This window comes from Catharus ustulatus, chromosome 21 (assembly GCF_009819885.2).
Source record: "Catharus ustulatus isolate bCatUst1 chromosome 21, bCatUst1.pri.v2, whole genome shotgun sequence".
Lineage (NCBI taxonomy): Eukaryota > Metazoa > Chordata > Aves > Passeriformes > Turdidae > Catharus > Catharus ustulatus.
The window spans coordinates 3,436,162-3,459,525 of record NC_046241.1 but is presented as its reverse complement, the minus strand read 5'-3'; the positions used below and the strand labels follow the sequence as shown (position 1 = coordinate 3,459,525).

Below are 23,364 nucleotides of genomic sequence, written 5' to 3'. Positions count from 1 at the left end.
CAACAAATAATTAAGCTGATGAATGTCTCTTTTTCCTGCTTTCTGACTGCTCTCGCCTCGAATTTATGCCCAGATTATGACTGAATTTATTTGTTGCCACTTGCAGCATTCAAAAGAGGCATTTAATGATTTCTTTTAAGCTCTCCAGCCTGATTGTGAACAGTGCAGGGCAAATACTCATTATTTCCTATCTAAGCAGCAGTGCTGATTAGTCGGTGCTTGGTCAGATAAGTCACACTGCTCCATTCCCTGCTCGCTGACGGAATCCACAAGGTCATTCCCTGCTAATGCTCAAATGCAAAGGGAAAACATGGGATAAGCATGGAGGTCCCTTGTGCCCTTTCAGGGCAACAAAACACGAGCATGCAAAATCTCACATTAAGAGGGCTCGGATTTAAAGTGAACTTGGGTTGAAGCATTTTGCTTTCAGGCAGCCTGTTCACAGCACTGTGTGCAGCCCAAAGTGTGTTTGGGAGGGCAGTGGGACTGCAGTGAAACTTAAGACTTGACAGTTTGCGGACACTAAAGATCTGAAGCCAGCTCTTACTCGACTGTTAACTCCTGAATCTTCACATGGTGCAATGTTAATCTTCAGCCCTTTCCCAAAATAATGTGTGGAGTTGCTATGTTCTCTTAAATGTGAACCATGTGTCACCTCAGCAATGGCTGCTGCGGGGAAAAGATGATAAATCTAAAGCTTTTAAAATGCCCTGTGACATTTTGGGAGAAAAACAGGTGTTGCATAAATGTTGGACATTTATGGGCAAACTTGCAGGGGCTTTAAAAGACTGACACATCTGCCACATAGTATGTAACCCTGAAAGAAAAGGAGCAAAGCACTCTCTTTCATGTGTCTCACTCTCTCTACAACCGTATGAAAATACATCCTCATCTGGTATTGGAATTAACAGAGCTGGACTCGCCCCTCCCTATGTCTCCTCCAGGTTTTTGGCTTTTACACCCAATGTGTATTTTAAAACTGTGCCTTTTTAAGTAGGTGGCAAACTGTGCTGGAAGGATTTGGTATGCGGAGTATTTTTATTCAGCTCCCTTTTCTCTCACCTTTCATTGTTTTTCCCTTTGGAATATCTCCTGTAATGCTCCACTCATAAACCTCTTCAAAGGGAGGGCTGTATTTGAACAGCCTGGCCTGAAATCTGGTCTCAGTCAAAGGCCTCAGATGGGAAAATAACTGGGAGAGCCAAGCCCCACGGCCCCACGGCTGCTGCCGCAGGTGTCGGCAGCCGCTTTGCAGGAGCGAGGTTCTCCCGCTGCCTCCTTGACTGTGACCCCACAGCCCCCCTGGCTGGGTTATTATTCCCCCTTTTACCCTATAAATGTAATAAACTGGGACTTTGCATCTTGCTTTAAGTGTAGAAGATCCAAGGAGAAGGTGGTTTTCCTCACTTCTCCCAGGTGTCTCGTTCAGCTCCTGGGATGTTGTTGGTGTTTTGGGAGGGAGGAGGAGACTTTGGAAGCTGAATGTGTGCCAGGGATGTGATGGGCTCCACGGTTCAGCCCTCCAGCTGTGTGATCTCGAGGATGGGGAGTTCTAAACTGCCAGCTAGGGCAAGTCTAATTCCCCAGTCACAACGATCCAGCTCCCAGGGAAGTCTGTAAAAGCAGACTTATCTCCAAAAAGCTACAAAACCTCCCCCTCCATGGGAAAAAAATCCATCAAAGGTGTGACCAGCTGCCAGCCTCTGACCATTTGCCCTTTGCACCATTTTAGCACAGAAAACAGTAAGCCACTGGGCTACAAAGTGCTTCCCCTCCTTGGGAGGTCACTTGGTTTCTGGGTGGCAGGGAAGCAGCAGATATTTTGAGCGTGAGTCGCCTGGCTGGTAAGTGTTCACAACTCTGTGCAGATCCCACTTGGTCTCAACTCCCTGCCCAGCAATAAATTCTGCTCCCAAACCTTAATCCTATCCCACCCCCCCTGCCTCAAGTCAGCTCTCACATCCCTTGTGTTTCAGTTGTGCCCTGAGCTCCTGTCCTGATGGGGCTGGTTTGGGTCGGTCCCCTCCCAGGCACCTCGCTTTCGTTCTTCTGACACTGCTTGGGATTTTTCATCGCCTGCCCTCCAGCCTGCAGGCAGTGAGATAAAGTTTCCCAGGCAGGCTGTTTTGGGAGGAGAAGACCTACACCATGCTGAGCTACCGGGCACTTCCAGCTCTGCCCTCCCGGCTGGTGGGAGGTCAGCGAGCAAGCTGTGCTGCTGTTGGGCTGCTCCTCCCAAGGACGTGGAAAATCAGCCAGAGATAGGAATCTCTTCTTGCAGACAACTCAAGATGAGCCACTGTCTGTCATCCTGCTCATCTCTTCAGTGGCTGTTTCACCAGGGAGCCCCTTCTGGGGTCTGCATGCCCTACTCCATCCCTGTGGAACAGAGGAGCTCCCCTGCCAGGGCTTCCCTGCACGTGGCTCCCAGGACATCTTTCAAAAGGACCACGATAGAGGGGAATATTTGTCCAAAAAGAGCACAGCTAGGGAAACCACCTTTTCCCCTGCGTTTTCTCCAGAGGAGAAATGAACTCCTTCCACTTGCCAGGGCGTGTGCATCTCCCTTTCCTGGTGTTCCCAGATGGACCAGAGCCCACAATGCTGAACCAAGGAAAAGAAGTCTCCAGCCAAAGCTGGCTCCCTGCAGAGAGGAGCTCCTTCCTCAGCTGGGTGACATGGATGGTGTCATGTGCTGAGCCCAAGCTCCTTCAGGTTTTGTTATTTATTAATATCTATCAGATACTTTACACAGCTGGATTTTTAATTCTGTTCTGTCCACAAATCTGGAAGATAAGGTAAAATATTCACCTGGTACAGGCTAAAATTTGCTTTATTTTTTGGGAGGAATCTAGTTCCAAATCCCTTCTGCTTAGAAACCTATAAAATGTTGCACTGCTCCAAGCCACAGGCTCTATCACTCCAGTCACTGTCTCTAACAGTGCTCAGAAATGTGTGTTAAAGAAGCAGAAAAAAGGGGAATGTGTGTGGAAGGACTCTTCCCCAGGCTCAAGCAGCCAAGGATTCAAATATTCCTCAGCCAGAAACTGCATCCAGATCACAGTGTCTGACAGCCACTGATGGAGCAAAGCTCCACAAATAGGCCTGCTCTTTTTTTTACTTCAAATACAATTTTGTTCTTAATAATACTTTGTGGCAATGCATCCTCTTGCTCAAATACACACTGTGACAGTAAGGATGTTCTTTGGTCTGTTTGGATCCTACTTCCAGGAAATTATCACTTCATTCCCTCATTGCTGAGTGATAAAAACCAGTGAATTTTACTTTCCTAAGCATCGTCCCTACCTTAAATAATGACTTTATAGATCTGTGTCACTAGCTTATCTCTTTTTGCAAGGCTCTGGTCTATTTGGTCTCTGTGCAGAAAATATTTGACATCTCCACCCAGCCCTTCTGCTCTGTTCCACGTTCTTCTCTGTCCCACTCTGGGATAGGACAGTCAACAGCAAGCCAGGCACGTGTGGGTACCCATGGATCAAAGAACAGATCCACAATGATGCTTTCCTTTTACTCTCTCCTATTTTCCTAATCACTTCTAATCTCTAGTTTCCCTTTGGAGCCTTGAGGATGGATGACAAATGAAACAGAAAGAACTCCGTGCCTATGGTGAGCTGATGCCTGGGCTGAAGATATTTCTGAGAACCTGGACCTCCCTTTTTTGAGTAAAAATGTTTTTCTTTCCAGGCATAAAGCAGCACACAAAAAGGAATTCCCATGAAAAGAGGAAGGGGAATCCCTACCTTTTTGGTCTTGACTGTTGAGGCGCAGCAGTCCCCACCATCATAGTTGCAGAAGGCTCTGTTGTTGATGGAGTCACAGTAGTTGTCCCCCATGAAAGGCTGAAAAAGGAAAAAGCAGGAAAAGACTGAGAGTGTGGACATGGATAAAATGAGCCCCTTCCTTATGGAGATGGGGTGAGAAAGTTGTGGCTGGAGAGGAGATGGTTGTGTGGAGACCTCACAGCACCTTCCAGTGTCTGAAAGGTTACAGGGAGAGGGACTGTCCATCAGGAACTGAGTGACAGGACAAGGGAAATGGCTTCAAACTGAAAGAAGGGAAATTTAGATTAAATGTCCAGAAGAAATCCTTCCCTGTGAGGGTAGTGAGACCCTGGCACAGAGCAGCTGTGGCTTCCCCTGGATCCATGGAAGTGTTTAAGGCCAGGCTGGACATTGGAACTTGGAGCAGCCTGGGACAGTGGGAGGTGTCCCTGCCCATGGCTTATTCTATGATTCTATAACCCTGAAACCTGTAACAATATTTCAGAAGAAAAAGACAAAGATTTGAAGCAGCATTACAATTTGTAACATACCAGCTGCCCTGAAAAGCAAGAGATAATTATTCTCCTTTCCTTTCAAAACAGACAGAAAAAAAAGGACAGTAGATGGAAGGGAAATGAGCCCTTGTTGGCTCTTCACATCCCACATAAGAGGATGCTTCAGGAATATTAATTTGACTAGGCCCAGAGACAGCATTCAGGCATCTAAAATTGTGGCACCTTTGATAATTTTAAGCTAACCTTTCTAAACTGTGTGGGATAAGAAGAAGGCTATGTATTGCAGCAAAATGGGCTTGCTTTTAATAGCTGAGCTTTTCACCACACTTCTCCTGACTACGCAACACGTGTCAGCAACGAGGGCACAAAACAAATCACCAGGAGGAATGGAAGAGGTCTGAGCTCAGCACAGGACCATGCTCTCCTGTTCTCTGAGCAGCAGTGACTGCATGGGACCCCGGCCATGGCACCCAATCTTCTCCACTCCACAGCTCAGGGCTGCGATAATGGCAATTATTCAGAGGGACATTGGGGAGAGCTGCTAAGTAAAATTCATAAATCACCTTGAAAATGTGGTCATTAGGCTGGGCAATGGGATCACTAGTCCATGTGCTGCACAGGGCCTGAATAATAACCACAATTCCAAAGGAAAGGCCTGAAGTCTTTCATGACACATTGGAGCCCTCTTGGTCTGCAAGTACAAAAGTCTCCCTTGGAAGTCTAAGCTGTATCTGATGGTAAAAAAGGCCCATGCCAGGTATGAGAATCCCAGGCAGCAGTTAAAGCTCAGAAAAATGGATGATCAGCAGAGAGTCGTATCTCTGAAACTCTTCTCACAGGCTCATGAGGCTATTTCCATTTTTTCTGCTCATTGGAAAATTCACTTATTCTGCACTGAGATAAACACACCAGGGACTCTGCTGCAAGAAGACATCATTGCAGAGCAAGCAGGATGGCTTGGGGAGGTTTCCTGGGAGGATTTTGCAGCAATTGCAGACCCAGAGTGTCCCAGATGATGGATACCTGAGGAAGTAGCCATGAGAGCTCGCTGTCTCTCCCCAGAGCTCGCCGTGGCCACACTCATCAGGATTGGAATTAACTCAATGGAGCGGGGCAAATGCATGCTTTTACTGCTGATGTGCTCCAAATTTAAATATTTCTATCAGGTAGAGGGAACCCAGGCAATGATGGCAATATCAGACCACAGCAGGACTACCAGGAGGGGACGGACTCGTTGAATGTCACTTGTTTAATTACGTGCAGATACTGCCAATGCTGACAAGGAAATGAGAGTTACAGTGTGAGGCTCCTGTCCCTCTAAACTGTCTTAACTCCACTGATTTCCACAGATATTGATTTATTTATACAGGCAAAGACTTTGAATTGCAAGTCCCATTCCAATTTAATTAATATTCTAAGATTTAAAAGGGAATGATTTATAAATAGATGAAGAGATGTTTTGAGGCCAACCTGGCAATATTTAAAACCGTGAATTTTGCTCAACCTCACAGGAAATTCTACAGGCTTCTCCATGTTTCTCTTGTGTTGCCTGGCTGTGCCTGCTTGATGGGAAATCTTGACTTTAAATTTCCATCCCTATGCCTGTATCCTACACCTATGAATGCTGGAAAATCCATAAAGAAACTCGTGGAAGAATTTGCTCTGGCACGGAGTAGACAAGCCAGCCCTTTGGAGGAGAATGGGACAAAAAGCATCTATTCTGATTTGGGACCAAAATCCTTCCTTGGGAGACCCTGGAGGCCGGGCTCTGGAGGGCGAGGTCTCTGTTGCTCTTCATGCAGGTCTTAGTGCTCTGATATTTTTGGAGGACGGTACAGGTAATCCAGAGGGGTTCATTTGCTACTGAAACACCCAAGTTAGGCGCAGACAAGTACGGGGCTGACTCATAAGCCTCTGTTCCTGCCACTAGGGAGCGACAAAAAATCACATTGCAGCAGCTGCCGGGGCTCCCACTGCGATCACCAAGAGCCAAATAATGCCCCACTTACAGCCTCCAGTTCGGGGAAGCCTCCCTAATGCTAAGGATGTCCATACATTAGGGCTTGTATCAGCTTAATGGCCCGGCATTATTGACCTATTGGCTTATTAGTCTCTGTTTCCATAGTCATGTGGGTGGAAAAAAAGCTTGGTGAAGATGGCATTTCTCCTGAAGTCTTAATGCCAAGCTCTGGCCCATCCGTGGATCCTGGAAGCATCATGCTCTGCAAATGATGCTAGAGGCCATTATCAATTGTCTGGGCAAAGCCTTCCCAGATGATGGATTACGGTGCAGTGACACTGCTGAATGAATGTTGAAAAGAAGAAAGTTCCTGTTGATGCAGAGGGATCTGGCAATTAGCAGTGATGGAAGGGAAGAAAATGCTGAGAAGAAGCATGTCAGTAATAATGGCTTCTGGTAAATTATTACATCATTGCAAACTTTGTCTCAGTAACAACTATCCTTAAACAGCAGGAGGATGGATACCCAGTGGTGCATCAGCACCTGAATGGCATTTTTTAATGGAGGCTGGATGTTATTTCAGCTCTCTTTGGAGAATGGGGGCACCCAGCCAGCCTGCATGAATGCGATGCGTGAGACAGCTTATGACATTCAGAGCACTGACAGCAGAATGCTTTTCATTTAGGGAACAGCTAGACAGAAACTATTACATTGTTGGAGAGTTATTACCCTCTTGGGCCCAACTTTTGTATGCGAAGGAAACCTGTCTTTCACTTCAAGACAAATCACATCCCACAGCAGTGTGGTCTGGAGCTTTGTGTCATATTCAGGAATTCAGCCCCATGTTCTGACACTTTGGGCAAATAACTTCAGTGTGCTGGGGTTACTGGGTGCTGAGGGCCTGGTCAGTGTGGCAGAAAGTCAGGACATGAGGAGGGGAGACACAGCTCTGCCCCTGCCCATCGCCATCTGTGAGCCAGCTCATTTCTAACACGGGCATGGAGCTGCCCAACCTTCCAGAGTACCACAAGGATTGACTTCCTGATGTGGGTGGGATATCAAGGGCTGGCATGATGGAAACCACACGAGTGCCATGACCCAGACAAAGGTGCTCCAGCCCTGTGTAACACCAGAAGCATCTTCAGTCTCCTCAGGCATTCCAAAAATTGCTGCTGGCAGAAACAACACCCTTCAAAATAATTGTTTTTTTCAAATAAATTGCAAGACTTTAAAAGAGTATCACAGCTGAAATGTAACTGCATGTTTCTGATGATGCCTCTCTGGTTTAGACAGAGGTGGCCCGTGGAGGGAGGTGTCATTTGCTCTCTGTCCAGCTGTGCTGTCCACCCAGTGGTATCATCTCTGGCTTTCCAAACTTTCTCTGCCCACACCAATGCCCAAAGCTTAGATGGCTTGGAAAGAATTGTCCCTCAAATAAGTCAAGATCAAGGAAAAACAAGAGAAGGCTTTTGCAACTTCCCAGAAACTCCCAGATTCTGGGAAATTCTTTTGGTCAACCAATGTTTTTGAGCTGCTTGATCATTTAACTCCTGTGAGAGTCACCAACCATCATCTCTTGGAAAACCACAATTTCCCTACTGAGTGTCAGAACCGATGCAGGCAATCAGCCTGTGTGATAGGGTGGTCAGGGCAAAATCCTGCTCACCCCTCTTGAAAACCAGAATTTACAGCCCACGTGCCTGCAGTGATTGTTTCTGTAAGATTTAGGAGAGTCACCATGGACCACCTGAGCTAAAGCCAAACTCACCTCACAGCCTTTAACACAATGAATCAGGGAAGGGTGAGGGTACCACTTGAGTCCTGCTGTGCAGACAACACTCTGGAGGGAAGAAATTAAAAGAAAAAAAAAAAGGCAACAGGTTAAAACAAAGAAATCAGTGTACAGAAAGTCAGTGTGCTGGCTCCTATGGCTCTCCAGTACTTAACCAATGAAGTTCAGTTCCTAACACCTCTTGTGTTCTCAGAACCTGGCTGTCCTCCAGGTATTTACAAGAAGTGTTGGACTTGACACTTGCAATAACAGAGCATTTGAGATTAAAATAATATTTGAGGTTCTCCTAAAATGTCATGCCCAATATTTCACTCCTGGTGGGGCAACGTGGCAGGGAAAGGCAAAGGCACAGGTCCACTTTTGCTCTTGGGTAGGGGGAGGCCTTCTAGGAATTAATTTAGGGATTTCTTTGATGCTGTCAATCATTGCTTTCTTTCACTGCCCATCATACCTTTAAATCTTGAAGATGGAAGCAGCTAAAGGTGGATTTTCAGATACATGTTATCACCATCATAAATAAAAGCACTTCCCACTATACACCTTCAGACAGGACAGCATCCTCTGCTACATTTTTATGAGCTTTATAATAATTTCTCTACAAACTCTGTCTATAGAAAAAAAAAAAAATTGCACACTTGATTTTTGGCAAAAATGATGACCAGCCTCCTAGACAATGACACAGTCAGAGCAGACATAGCCATGGACACCTAGATTTAAAGAGTGGATGAAACCTTTAGCTGTCAGTGGAGATGGTGGTTCCACACCATGGGTGTCCCATCCATCCAGCAGGACATCAGGCACAGTGCTCCTTTGGGTTATTGCCCATGGATGAAGCACTGCAGTGTCCAGTTGAGCAAGATGAACACACAGGCACTCACCTAAAGTGTGGGGTTGGGGTTGGATGGAGGCCTGGGGAAGGAAGGGATTAACATTTGGGAAGACCCAATGCACACGCCATCCCTTCCCCTGTTCATCTGAGCGCTAATTTAATCCATCTGCAGGGGAACCTCAGCTTGTTTTTACAGTTTCTGTCATTTGAGGCTTACCTGGCGTGTGCTAGAAAAAGGACTTTTATACTATCTGGCTCGGGCTGTTTATCTTTCCGATGCTCTTGGATTTTCCACTATTAGTCAAGCCCAGCTTGCCCCACCTGCCTCGCAACAGGGCCTGTCTGTGTGAGCAGAGAAGTGGCTGGGGAGGGGAGGATGTTGTTTATCCCCGGGAGGGAGGGAGGGAGGCTGCAAGGTGCGGGGGCCCCGCGGTGTCGCACATTCCCCGGGCGCGCTCTTGACAGACAGCTGGAGATTTCCAGGCTGTTGCCTGCCACAAATGGTGAGGGTTTTTCTTTCCCCCCACCCCCCCCCCCCTCTTCTGTTTATTGCACTTCAGAGGGGAAAGAAAGGAAACTTTTCTAGGTTTGAAAATAAACAAGACCAGTCAACAGAGCAGGAGCGGGGAGAGTAAAGGAAGCAGTTCAAGAGTGTTTGAACCCAGGATTTAGAACAAAGTGGAAAAACTCAGGAATTTGTCTCCTGTATCCAAGGCCAGCAGACAATAAGTGGAAGAAGTGCACTTCCAAAGAGCACCTCCTGGTAAGAAGCATCAATATTTACAAAACCTCACACTCTGTGTGAGTGTGTGAGCATGCAGAGTGAACAAAAGAAACCAAATAGCCCTGAACCAGGCTCTTCAGAAAGGAGTTTTCCATGTGAGAGCAACCCCTCACAGAGGATGCACTGACTGTTTTACTGACCCTTCAAGTACTAAAATGCTTGTGCTTCCCTTAAAGGAACAGATGGGAGGTGAAGTCTCTGCTGAGACAGTGCTGAGTGCTCACTCAAGGTCATCCTCAATCCCAAACACAGCCTTGGGCTGAGCATCCTCCAGGAAACGGGAATGCTCTCCATAGCATAGGAAAGCCAGGTGCCAGGTTAATCACTGGGGCAGTGGGACATTCCCATTCCTCTGGAGTGGCACCTGCCAACAGCTTCATACCACTCACTGTGTCCTCCCCGTGGATCATCCTTTGCTAGTGGAGACCACTAGAGTTGAATTCAATCCTGCTAACATTGCTGGAGCTGGAAGCAGAGGGAAGGACCCTAGGCCATAGTCCTGACTCCTCTTTCTGGTTTTCCAAGCCCTCAGTTCCTACCACCTAGCCTGTTTGTATCCTTAAGCTGCTGCTGGGTTGTGTGCCGTGCATTGGGAGAGAAATGTGAGCAGAGGGAAAGACTGGGCTAGAAAACCAAGAAATTGGGAATGATTTGGATTTCTGGGCATTATTTCTGCCTCCTGCAGTGCAAACAGGCATACAAGTACCACAGGGTGCTGCATGGAGCACCTGAGATAAACAAATGTATAGAAAGCAAGCAAGGAGGGGTAAAGGTGGCACATGAGCACGATCTGATGGAATTGGTGTGCACAGACAGGTACACTCAGAATGCCAGCAAAGGATGTGGAAAGAGGTGCATGGAAGCACCACACCACCACATGCCAGGTGGTGCCTGGGGAATAAAGCCCACCTGGCCAGTGTCTTTAGCAGCCCCATCCCTTCCCTGTCCCTTCCTCATGCTCCAGGCCCCCCTGGTGACATCTGCTGCCCTCCTGGCCCAGCTCCCCTCGTGCATGGGCTCCTGACACACAGGTGGGTGACTCTGGTCCTGTCCCTACCCTGCCACATCTGCTGTGAAGGGACAGGGAGCCAGGCTGCTCTCCCACAGCAGGTAACAAAGAGCCAAGGAAGTAAACCAAGCTGTCATTTTCTCCCGGTGAAGGAAGACCCGGCGCTTCCCTCCCGTGGTGGGACTAACACAATGATGTCAACGCTTTTGGGGCTGCAGAGGGGATCAGGTTTCCCCCAGAGAGAACAGTGGAGAGCTTTCCTCCACCTTAGATGGGTCAAGTGTCCCCCCAGGCTGGAGCCCAGGGACTGGCACCTCCTGCTCTCAGCTAACTCGCTCCTCAGGCACTAAAGGAACAGGACAATTAACCGTGGGCTTTGTGAGTGAGGGGCTCAGCCACTGCTGCCAGGAAAGGGGACCTGGGGGCTGCCTCCTCCTGTGCCTACAGATGGAATGGGATCTCCTGCCTTCCCAGGAGTGGAGCTGCTGCACCACAGGAGGTCACAGCAATGCTCCGTGACTCAGTTTCCCTGCTGCAAAATGAGCCCAAAACTCTCCAAAGAAAAACAAAACAACCCCCCAAAAAACAACCAACCAACCAACCAACAACAACAAAAACACAAAAAAAAAACCCCAAAAAACCCCAAAGAGAAAAAAAATCAAAACCAACCCAATTCAACCCAACCCAAACCAAATGAAAAACAACAAAAAAACAGAGAGGGGAAGGAAGGAGGAAAAGTGCAAAACTTAAATGATTAGAGGAATATTTAAAGATCATTCCTGCTAACGAGTTCTGGACATTTTTAATCCCAGGGTTGCAGTCTGCATGGGAAGAGGGGCCATGGGCACGCTCAGCCCAGCAGAGCTGGGACATGCAGACCCTTTGAAGGCTCTCCCAGGCATGCACATTCCTGCACACTTCTTAGCCTGTCCCTGCTCAGCACTAAGGCAAGAACCCAAGCTCAGACAACCTAAGAAATGAGGTGTCTGCTCTGTTTCTCTGCAGTCAATGGGAAAGAGCTGTCAAGCTGTCTCTTGGAGATATTTCCCTTTTTTCTCCCCACTGCCTGCACAGTCAGTCTTGGCAGCTCTATCCATCGGTGTCTTCAGCAGCTCTGTGTGCCACACACACTGAAGGGAAAATCGTGGGGACAGCACTGGCTGCTCTGAACACATCCCACAGCAGAACAGAGGCATGGAAGATTTCAGGTGATTTTGATTTTTTTTTTTTTTCCTTGCTGAAAATGCTGATTTGGAAGTCACTGTCAGCTTATACTGATTTCAGCAAATTGTTTCAGACCCAACAATGCACCTCAACCTCAACCAATTCTGAAAAATACAAAAATATTTAGACATTTTGTGAAAAGAATATCTGTTCTTGTTTAGTGTTTGAGAGGACATTTAATTTCTAAGTTTTTGTTGTGTTTTTGTTTTTAATTTCGTTTTCATGAAACAAAAAGTTTACAAAATCTCCCTGGAAATTAAAAGCTACGTTATGTTCAAACCAACATGTTTTTCCTTCCAATTTTTTGGTTCACCAAAAATCACAATAACAAAACAGTCACTTTGATTAGGGATTTTTTATTTATTTTTTTCAATTTAAGAGAACTTTGAGTGAACCGAAAAATCAAGTGATTTGCACAGCTCTGCTCTAAACAACCCTCAGAAAAGGGATAGTTCTTTCTTTCCATTTTGCTTCCATAACAGATGTTGCTTGAGTTGCTCCAGACAAATTATTTATTTTTTCTTGTCAGCTCTCCCTGTTTTCTCTGTCCCCATCCCCTCAAAGGTAAGCATCACAGATCAGCCCTGCCTTTATCTTCTTCCCATCCTGCCCTCATTTGTACTTTACTTGTGCCTGAAATTGAAGCAACAAAAAGTGTTTCCTTTGCGTCATTCAAGTACTCTGAGATGCACAAAGACTCACCATGTAAATGCAACCAGCTGCTCCCTGTGCTCATATGGCACAACAGCAAAGCTGTCACTGGCCATAAACAGAGACACGGGTTATTAATGATATATAACACATTGCCATGGGGACCTTCCCCCAAGGCATCCCAGTCCCATCTCTCCAGGGTGTCCCCACTCCCACCAGAAGCAACATATGAGGTGCCGCTTCCCGTGGGTGACATCCCCTTATCTGCAGAGTTGGATAAGATGGATGTTTTATAGCTACTAATTTTTTAATTAGAGATTTTTATTTTTTTTTTAATCCCTTCTGGTATGTCTTTCCTCCCAACACAAGTTTTCCAGCCCAAATCTCACCCTCTAGTTACAAAGCATTTGTGGGGTGGAACTTGTATCTGTTCAAGGCCTAAAGCTCATGCAAGGTCTTCACCATCAGGGAAAAAAAAAAGTGCTTATTTACTGCTGTGCTCTTGGAAACCATGATTTCTCCTCCATCCCTCACTCCCCTTGTCTCCCCCTTTACTACTCTATGTTTTCCCTGCTGCCTAATGAGCCCTCCAGAGACCTGCAGGTATAAAACTCGTTACAGCTCCCTCCACGTACCCGCATCAATAAGTGAAGGAGTGCAGAGAGAACGGGAGGGAAGCTGTCACTTTATTTCCCCATGAATTACAAACCACTTTAAAGTCTGGCACTCAGGATAGGGCCAGTGAGAAATTGCCCCTCATACAGAGATAGGGGTTTTCTTTATGTTTCATGCCAGAAACTTGGCAAAGCCTCGGCTTAAGGCAGTCACAGAACCTCAGCGTCTGCAGCGAATGGGAAGCTGGGAAGAACATTTTGAGCTGGTCATATTCTCTGGACTTAGGTTTCCCACTCCTTTCCCAGATTTATTCTCTTGCTCTGTGTGAAACAGTGAAGTTCAAAGTGGTGGAGAGTTCTGGAGTCACTTGCTACCCACAGCCAAGGCCAGGTTTCAAAAATCCCAAACCCTGGGCGCACATTTAGGCATGTAGAGAAGCAAATAGACTGTCAAAGCTGCTCAGGACATGCTGGGGCTGTGTTGGCTGCTTGTTCTCCTTCTTAATGGAGTTCAGGTGTGTAAAACAGACTCCTGCAAAGCCAGCACCAAGTATGTAAAAGCCAGAGGTTTTTGCTCAAGCACCACCAGTAACTTGCACCCTGGTGACACCCGATGTGCCACCGTCTTCCACCACATGCTCCAGCATGTCCAGTTAGACTTCCACACCTGCAGAAATACCGTAAAGCCACAAACACCTGGTTTGTTTGTAGGAACGTGAGGGTTTCCAGGAAGAGTTAGGTGAGTGTGGGGCTGAGTGTGTGTGTGCAAGGCATTGCACAGGGTGTGCACATCCCCATCGGGGCACACTGCCATGGTGCGTGCTGGAGGACGCTCAGGACAGGGATCTGTGAGCAGTTAATGCTGGCTGTGCGTTTGCAGCAGGCAGGAGGGAGAAGTGGTGACCTCTGGAAGGGGCTGTGCTGAGCAGGCAGCTCTTGCATGCGGGCAGAGGGGTGGGGGGAGCACTCAGCCAGCTCTGCGGGGTTGGGAAATGAAAAACCCTCTGTATCAGCTTCTTTTGTCATCCAGAAGCGGCACAGAAAAATCCAGCTCTGCCATCCAAAGAATGTAAAATACAGGAGGAAGAAAATAAAGCCTGGCCAGTGCCCTTTCTCTGGTTGTCTGTCACATCTTCCTGTGGCATGAATCCCATTTCCAGATCAAGCCCCGCTGATGTGAGGCCTTTACCTTGAACTGACTTTCACTTGGAAAACACAGACAGAAAGCAACTTGGAGAAAAAGCCACTTGGAGAGAAATCCACCATGTTACTGGAACAGACACAAGAAAAATCAGGAATTCTTTCCTAAAGGTCCAAATTCCCTATTTTCCAGGTAACACTGGCCACTCATAAGCATGCAACAGAGATGTGTTTTGTGCAGTGTCCAGGCACTGACCTTCACTCTCTGTGGGTTCATCCAGTGCTGGATGTCTTGCACGGTCTCGTTCACGCGCAGGAGGATGGGCTCGTGACTGTGATCCAGACAGGAGGTGGTACACTCTGTGCCTGCTCAAAACACAAAGGGGATAAAGCTACAGGATAAAGCTTCTGACCCTTCCAGCATCCTTCCAGCTGAAGGACAGGATTACGGCTCATTTTTCCTAAATTGCAATTAGCAGTCAACCATAACTATCACATATCTCCTAGCCACACGTGAAGTGCTGAGTACAGCCCTGTACTAAGCAGGAGGGCGTGGGGGTGGCAGGTATTCCAGGGCCTTTTGAGCAAGCTGCAAATCTAAGTATTTCTCTGGCTGTTAACTCCAAGAAGGGGGTCAGGCTTTGCACTTTCAGATCATCAAGACAATGTGAAGGTTTTTCCATTTCAACTGCTCTTTCAAGCAGTGGGGCTGATTAGGGAGAGGCTGTCGAACTCATCTCACCTGTGACATGGCAGAAACCTATTGTTTGATGTGTCAGATTTACAAACATCCAATAATGATCTTCCAAAGGGTGACCATGCCTAATGATATTGGAGATCAGCTATCACCCAAGTCCCACAGTCGATAAGAAGTACTCAGAAAGGTAATGATGGCTTTGTTCACACATAAACCTGCTTTTTCTCTGATTAACTGTCATGCCCAGTGGGAATCCTGTCCTTTCTTTATTAAAACATGCTGCGATACTCTGCAGCAATATCCCAGAGCCCTGTGGTGACACAACCATAAGCCCTTGTGTGTTGGACCATTACCATTTCCCCCCTGGAAAATCACTCTTGAATGGCACAGCTGCTGCAAACATGTCATTAGGATTTCTGCACTCCAATCAGCGCTGGGGGAGGAATTAATCTCTGCACTGGTTTGGAGAGCTGAATTTTGGCTCAACACACGCCTCAGCCTGGAAGGGCAGATTAGGTGTCTGAGGAATTACCGAAGGTGTGTGGGATTCATAGTGGCCACGACTGGTTGCTATTATTCTTCCCACCTGCTTCTGCCTTCTCACATTCTCCACTTGGAGGAGTCAGTGGGAGCAGCCAGATCTAGGCTGGAAAGATGGGGAGTGCTTGAGGTTTGTTTTGCTTTCCCAGGACACCTGGAAGTGGCTCCAAGGACCTACTGCATGAGGCCTATTGACACCACCCCATAGTGAATGACTGGCTTGTCTTCATGAGCATGGTGGACACTTTTTCAAAAGGACATCGATCAGGCTTTCAAAAATGCAGAGAAGAGAGGAAAACCCCAATAATATCTGATCCAAAAATTTGGTGCTGGGTGAGCCTACAAAGTGTGTGGTATGTCTCCATCTGCTGAGGATGAGAGCCAGAGGCCACTGTGCCCTCTCTGAGCTCTAAATCCCTCTCCAGAGAGAGCCACACTCTTGTGGGGGGCCTGCTCCATGCATCTTCACCTCCATGATGCTGTGTGGTCCCTTCCTGGGGTCAGGCCCGCCATCCCTGGGATCGGCACCTGCCGACATCGCCGCGACAGGAGCGAGAGCTGGCAGGCGCCCAGCACTGAGATGCTCCCCTCCAAACCAGGAACTGGGGTTTCTCTCCTTGCAAAAACCTGTCTGGCCCTGGAGGTAACCTCGTCTCAAGGGTAAAACGCCTCTCCACATTAAGAGTCGCCGCAGGCTCCTCGGCGCTCGCTCTCCCGCGCTCCACCACGCTCATGGAGAGGAGCGGGTCGGAATTGTTTTGATATATGATCTGTAATTGGCATCATTACAGAGCGGTGATCTCATCCAGGTCGTGTTCTCCTCCCCGGGGAGGGAACACAAGGAGGCTCGTAGTCCTCCGCATGGCTGCGATATAATGAGGGAGCCGCGCAAGGAGGAAATTTCTCCAAGTTCAAAGGGACAGGCGGAGGCAGGAGGGGGATGGCAGGGGCTGGGAGGGGGGCTGCAGGAAGGGGCCTCGCAAACCTGTGTGGGCTGCAGGCAGTGCAGCTCCTGTTGCAGCCCTTACAGCAGGGAGACCCCCAAAACAGGGGCTGAAAATACAATATAGTGTGTACAGCTGAGGGTGTCTGTCCCTCCCTGTGCCTGGGTGACACAAAGCCAAAATGAGTGCAGGGGTCATCACCCCTTGCACAGGGAACAGGTACTCCAGAAAGAAGGAAAGTAGGCCCTTTAAAACAGCTCCTAAACAACTGTCATACCAAAGGGAATGTTCAGCTGATCTCATACTCTTCCTGGGGAGACCTGAATTATCCTAGTGCTGCATTGTCCTGTGTCCTCCCTGCCTTTCAGTTTCTGGAGCTCAGGTTTGTGCATGTGGCTAAAGGAGTGGGACATTACGAAAGTGTAAGCCCAAAAGCAGGTACAACCCCTCCCTGTATTTTGCAGACTGGATGTGTCTCTGGCACAGCCTGGCATGCTGCTGACCCTAAAAACCAGCTGGCCAAGAAGGGACACCATGAAACTGGAAGCCCTACAAGGAGCCTGCAGCCGGAGCATGTTACCCGATGCCTGGCCTCTCAGAGCTTCACGTTTCCTAAAAGCATTTCCCTGAAAAGCCTCCCGTGGCAGGTTCTCACTCGGGTAGACAGGTCCAGAGAAGGTGACTTGAAGGACTGCAGGCTCCTTCCTCCTTCCCTGCCATTCCCATCCTCTTCCTGCTGTCCTGCTGCCTGCTCCCACCTGGGGACAGGCTGGGTGCTCACCCACCTATGCCGTAGCCGCCGGCGCACTGCAGCTTCAGGTGGCTGTTGAGCTGGGTGGGCAGAGCACACTGCCCCTGCATCTCCCTGCACAGGTGGAAGGAGCCGCTCCAGGTGCCATCCTTCCGGCAGTGGATCACGTTGCTCCCACGGCCCTGGGAGTGAGGGAAGGAGATAGTGAGGATTGACACAGAAATAACAAGGAGAGGCTGGGAGGTGAGCAGAGCTGAGCTGGGAGCAAAGTTCTGTTGGAGTTGGAAAAGCCCCTGGTTGGGACTGCCAGCCCTGGCAGGGGGCAAGACGGAGTCTTCCCCCAGAGAATAAAGAAAAGGAAACCTGCAGTATTCACACACACACATACACACACTTATCTCTTCTCTGCAATTCAAGGTCTTTACAAGCCCCTTGCAAGGTCTACACCTTACAACAGCCCCACTCCTGTTGCAATAGAGGTGCATTCACTCAGTTTGCCTTCCTTCTTGTTAAAGAGAGGCTGGTGTCGAATACAGACAACCTTTTTCCTCTTTGCATTTTCTAACCAGTTACATCATCTGTCTTGAAAAAGAAAGAATCCCCAATGGCCATCTGAAGGAGGAAGGGAGAGCAGGACATGAGCTTAGCAGGGCAGAACGTGCTCTTTAGAGCTTGGCTGCCTTGAGTGACAGCAGGCAAAGGGGCTGAGATGGACACGCACAGAGGCAGGTGGGAAGGACGAAAAGAATCCTCTGCTGTGGGAATGGGCATGGAACAGAATATGACATTTCTCTTATAGAAGAGATTCTCTGTATGATACTGAAGAATGAATACCAAAGTCCGAGGGGAAATATCATGCCCTTTAAAAACAACAAAGGAGTGAACAGGCAATCTTTTGTCAGATCTATCCTCATGGCATTGGGGATTTCTGTGCAAACAAGCTGTTCTGTGGGATCTCCGAGCCTGACTGCCATGGGGTAATGTGGGACATTCAACAGGAGGTTGTCTGCTGTGGTTGGGTTCCAAAACTCCTGTGGGGGCCTTACTGGGTGGGAGAATCATGCAGGATCTCTGCTTCTCCTCACCCCTTTTTCATGCCAGACACGATGCCTGCAATCTACCCACCCTGCTTTTGGACACTGTGCTGGATATCTCTGGGGATCCTTTAATGTGCCATGCATGCTGGGATCCCTGCAGGACTGCTGAACTCTTTGGAGGAGCTCTGCCCCACAACTCACACCCATTGTTGCACAGGGACCTGCACAAGCCCCTGGTATTGGCATGGAAGAGGGCACTGCCTTCAGTGGTAATCTCTACCTTAATATCCTAATGCTTCCCTTATTTTGCTCAGCTTTGTTGATGAACACAATGTTTAGTGAGATGCAAAGTGGTATTAGCAGCAGACTATGGTGTGGGACCTGCTTCCCCTTCTCTAGACATCTGGCCATTGCCAGAAGTAATAAGGAAATCATATGAAAGGAATAATGGAGCAGATGGACTCAGGCTGAGATCCAGCTTGGTGATTCTCACCTAAGGGCCAGTTTGGCAGACATTGATTAATTTAGATCTGACTGTTGATATGATTTGTGTACAATATGCAGAAATGGAAGACCCTTGCTCTGGTGCCAGGGGAGGTGCCTGCTTAAATGACCATTACCTTCCTGGTGATTAAGAGATGCTGTATGTGCAGCCAAGTAATGATCTTTCAGCATGGTGACAAAGTCAGGAATAAATTGCTAAATTATAATTGAGCACAATTTGCTGTTTTAGCAAGTGTGGTGCACTTCCCTTGCAATTTCCATGCCAGGGTTCAAATGTGATTCTCAAAGATGAGCCATGAAACCTGATTTATGTTCCTGGAGCTGGCTGTGCTTGAGGGTACTCTTGTATAGTTTCAGCAACATACTCAGAGATCCCAGGATATCCATTGCTATAGTAACATACTGTCCATCATTCCCTGACCTGCAAAATCTCTTGTGAAAATCCCTGCTGTGTTTCTTGCTTGGATGCAACGTGTATTATCACCTTATATAGCTGAGAGAGACTTAGTGGGGTTTAATCCTTAAATAATTAACACCTCTCAAGTGGTTCTGGCTTGCGCCAGGAGTCCTTGTTCTTCTTCTGTGGCCTATTTTCTGGGATATCTGAAAATATTTTTCAGTGTAAATCCTTTTCTCAAGATTTTATCTGCTCCTTTGCCCAAGGTGCCTTCGCAGCTGAACAGTCGCTCCTCTCCCTCCCAGTGAACAGAGTTGTATCTCTCCCTTTCCAGAGCTCACTTCATTACTGCTGCAACCCTGACTCCACTGCTTGCTCCTCTTCGTGTTCACCTCATTTAAAAGCAAACACAAGCCCGTTCCACCAGCTGCCATTGCCCTGGAGGTCCCAGTTCCCCTGCAGTGGCAGTTCTGAACACGGCACAGGCCATGCTGCCCCTCTGAGCAAGTGGAGGATGCACAAAGCCACAGCTGCTGTGACCCAGAGCTCCCACCCATGCCTGCAACTTCTCATTTCACACTGATCATAACCTCACTCCAAGTCTTAAACGAGGAAAACTTTTCCAGGTGCCCTGATGTGAAACGCTGAGGCTCTGCCTGTTGTCCCCATGGAGAAGGCAGGCCAGAGGACAGGGAACAGGGGCTTTTAACATGTGGATCAGGTACCTGAGGTGTCTTTCACACAGCTGGCCCTAGGGCAGGGTTGGTATCTTTTTAAAGGCCTTCATATTCTGGAATGATATCAAACAGCCCTTGCCAGAGCACTGCCTGCTCCAAGCAGTGCCTGCAGTAGCTGCAGCTTCCACATCCCCATCTCTTCCCAAGCAGGGAGCAGCAGCACTTCTGGGAGAAGTTACTTATCTCACAAACTATAATTACCTCTGGTGAGGAAAACTAGGCATTTCAAGTAAGATAGCAGAGGCCAGACTTCTCATATCAGTGAACACAGCTCCCAGGAAGCCAAAGGCAGCATGCTGATTTGTGCCAGATGAGGATCTGACCTCTGATGCCAAATTACACCTTTACAGCCAGAAAAACAGGGAAGTTTAGAGAGAATTCACCTGAATAGTTGTATGTCCTTTGGTGTTAAACTATGACACACAGACATACAAAGGTAGGAAGTGGAGAGAAAAGTAAGGTAAAACAGAATGGAGTAAGTGTAGATCACTTACATTCTACTTACTTTCATTTGTTGCTCCTTATTTTCTAACCAGATCACAAAGCCACTGTGGCAGATTTTTCTGCCACTTACTGTCCAGAAACAGTAAGTCAGTCACTTCTAATGCTTTACAGGTAATAGTTAATACTGCTACTACTGTCATAAAAATATTCTTTCCAGGCTATCCTGCAACTTTAATTATGTTTTTCCCTCTGCATTTCCCTGCTTTTGGAAGAGCTCAATGTCCCTCGATCTCTCCAATATCAGTGTCCTTAGGGAAGACATGATAAATCCAGACTTGTGTGGGCTGAGGAAATTTGGGTAAGGGAGACTCACCGCCTGAGTGTCATCATCCTCGCACTTGATTCGGCACTCGCTGTTGAACTGGAAGCCGTTGGAGCACTGGTAGAGCCCGTGGAATTTGGAGGGTGGAGGGTCACAGGTGACGGGCACGCAGGCGCCCGGCAGCCACGTGCCATCTTGTGTGCACTGGATCTTAAAGGCTCGCCTTTTTGTGCAGAAAAAAGCAACATTTAGTGAGTGGCTGAGTCAGCTGGGAGCCTCTAAAGCCTCTGAGCTCTGCTAGCAGGTTGCAGGAGATGGATGTGTGCGAGCTTTTAACACTTGGGGAACAAGTTGTGAATTTGCGTCATGACGTCTCTGAGCAAAAATATATATTTGCAAAACCAACACTGAGCTGCCCAGCCTAAACTCCTCTTTTGGCCTTGGAAACATCTCCCAAGAACTCAGCTTCCCAGGCTTGTGGGCTGTGGTTGGTTTGAAGTGGGTTTGTGCAGAGTCAGAAGTATACGACAGCACTAACCCTTTTCTGCAGGGTTTCAAAGGGGACTCCCCAGGCTGCATATCAAAGGGGTATTTCTAAGGTAAAGTCTGTTTTTTGAGCACTGGTCAGGATTTTCAAAGAAGCCTAAGTGAGCTGGGTGCCCAAAGTGACACTGCACAGCTATCTGCATTAAGGAATTGCTCCATGATATTCCCTATGGCAAAAGGAATCTGTGACAAACAACCCCTTCCCAAAATCATTTTAACTCATGGCTTTCTGAACCAGGCTGATGGCATAGCTTTAGTGTTTCACGTACTTCCTTGATTTTCTGGAGGATCCAGGGACGTGGTAACCTGGTTTGCATTTGTACTTGCAGAACGAGCCCACTTTGTGCTTGTCTTCTCGGCAGCGAGAGGTCTGGAGATCGGCGTTGGGGACGATGGAGGGTGCTCGACACATCAGCTCACACAGGGCCTCAGGAAAGGACCACAGCCCGTCCTCCATGCAGGTCAAGTTGCTGTTGTTTCCTGAGAAGAACAGTGAGCAAAGTTAACAATGTTCAGCAGGACCATTTTCTTTTGAAATGTCATTACACCCCTAAGATATCAAAAGCCCCCTCAGCCGATTTGACAAATTCAGCTGCAGTGAACATTCACATGTCCTATGCGCTCTCTCGCTCTAGATGATGTCATTAAATCATTAAGGACTCTGCTTTCAGGTGACAGGCAGGCAGTGCTTATTTCAGGAAATGCTATAGCATAGGGGAAGCCACACGGGCTTTGTCATCTTTTGTATTTCTCTTCCTTATTTTGTTCCTCTCTGAAAGGAAACTTGTCTCATACACCAACCCCCTCCTCTCCAAAGCCATGGCTTTAACAGAGGGTTTGGTGCCATCACATTCTTCATTCTGCTTCTGTGTTATATCTTTTGCCTGAATCTGTCCCTTTTATTTCAATTTGGAACCTTTTGGAGCAGCATCTGTTAGTATTAGAGTCACTACTCCAACACAATGAGGAGCCATTCTCAGCTGGGGACTCTCAGTCCTTGGGGACTACTGTGATAAATAGGATTCATAATACTCATTAGAGACTCATTTTCCTCAGGAAGCTTTCTTGGCCAACACCTCAAAGGTAAAAGGTACAATAGTTCTATTTGCCTCTGCTATGACCTACTTGACTTCAGAAGGTTAAGCTAAAAGTAGCCCAGTCTCAGTGTATTTTACATTCTTTGTTATTTTATACCATATGTTGAAAAGGAATAAGCTTTTCCTAAGAAACAAAGCACAGCTATGAGCCACTAACCCTTCAAAAATCCCTAATATTCCATTGAAATCCCCGAGCATTGCTGCAGGAACTCTTCTCAACCCACAAGGCATATTTTCAACAGTGAGCCAACTTCGGAGTTATCCGAAATAATACTGACAAACTGCTAACCCCGGAGCAATGCCATCTCCCTGCAAGGGGAGGAAGAGAGCCGGGGCATGAGGCTGGAATTCAAAGAAGAAGAAAACAAAAGGCTCTGGAGGGCTCAGGAAGGTATGTGGAGGAGCCCTCCTGCCCTGCCCTCAAAGATAAGAGAAGCTGCATTAAATCAGCCCCGGATTTGTCTCTCCCCTCCCCAACTGCAGATGATTGCAGAGGTATTTTGTGCAGAAGGGAGCTCTTTTCTGGAGCACCAGCATGTTCCTCTGCTCTGACTCATGCAGCAGCTCCCAGCCCAGTGGTGATATCATACTTGCCACTGCAAAGTGATAAGCTGTGACTTTACCAACAGTGCCTGTCATGACGTCAGTGATTGAATTAGGCATGAGTCATTGCAACGCTGCTCTCCAGAAGCTCAGTGGCAACATTTATTAGTCATCAGTGATGGCTCTACACCAAACAGTGCCTTTACCTCACAGCTCAGTGTTTCTGGACAAAGGTGAAGTGATGCCACACACCAGAGCTGCAGCCCTGACCTGGGCTTGGTTGTCATCCCTCCAGCTATCCCTGCCTGACTCATCAGCTCTTGTTGGTCATGATGAGTGTAATCATTTTCACTGTCCACTCAAAAAAATTTAAAGTATTTAAAATGAAAAAAACCTCTTTTGTTGAAGATGGTCCTGTGAGTGTATAAACAGAAAATGGGAGGTTTTGTTAAAAACTATTCTTAATTTTCCCTACTTAACTGTCCTTTGAGTAGTCATAACTGTG

At 47.6% G+C, this 23,364-nt stretch overlaps 1 protein-coding gene across 1 annotated transcript in view; it reads right to left on the bottom strand.

Annotated features, from left to right (window-relative positions):
• Nucleotides 1–23,364, bottom strand: part of PAPPA (pappalysin 1) — a 180,033-nt gene that overhangs the window by 13,519 nt on the left and 143,150 nt on the right. Inside the window, exons 16-21 of the mRNA XM_033077497.2 lie at nt 21,489–21,699; nt 20,725–20,896; nt 17,267–17,414; nt 14,557–14,666; nt 8,026–8,097; nt 3,762–3,860 (exon numbers count right to left, since the gene is read on the bottom strand). Of these exons, the coding sequence (XP_032933388.1) occupies nt 3,762–3,860; nt 8,026–8,097; nt 14,557–14,666; nt 17,267–17,414; nt 20,725–20,896; nt 21,489–21,699 (812 nt within the window). The remainder of the gene's footprint in view (nt 1–3,761; nt 3,861–8,025; nt 8,098–14,556; nt 14,667–17,266; nt 17,415–20,724; nt 20,897–21,488; nt 21,700–23,364) is intronic.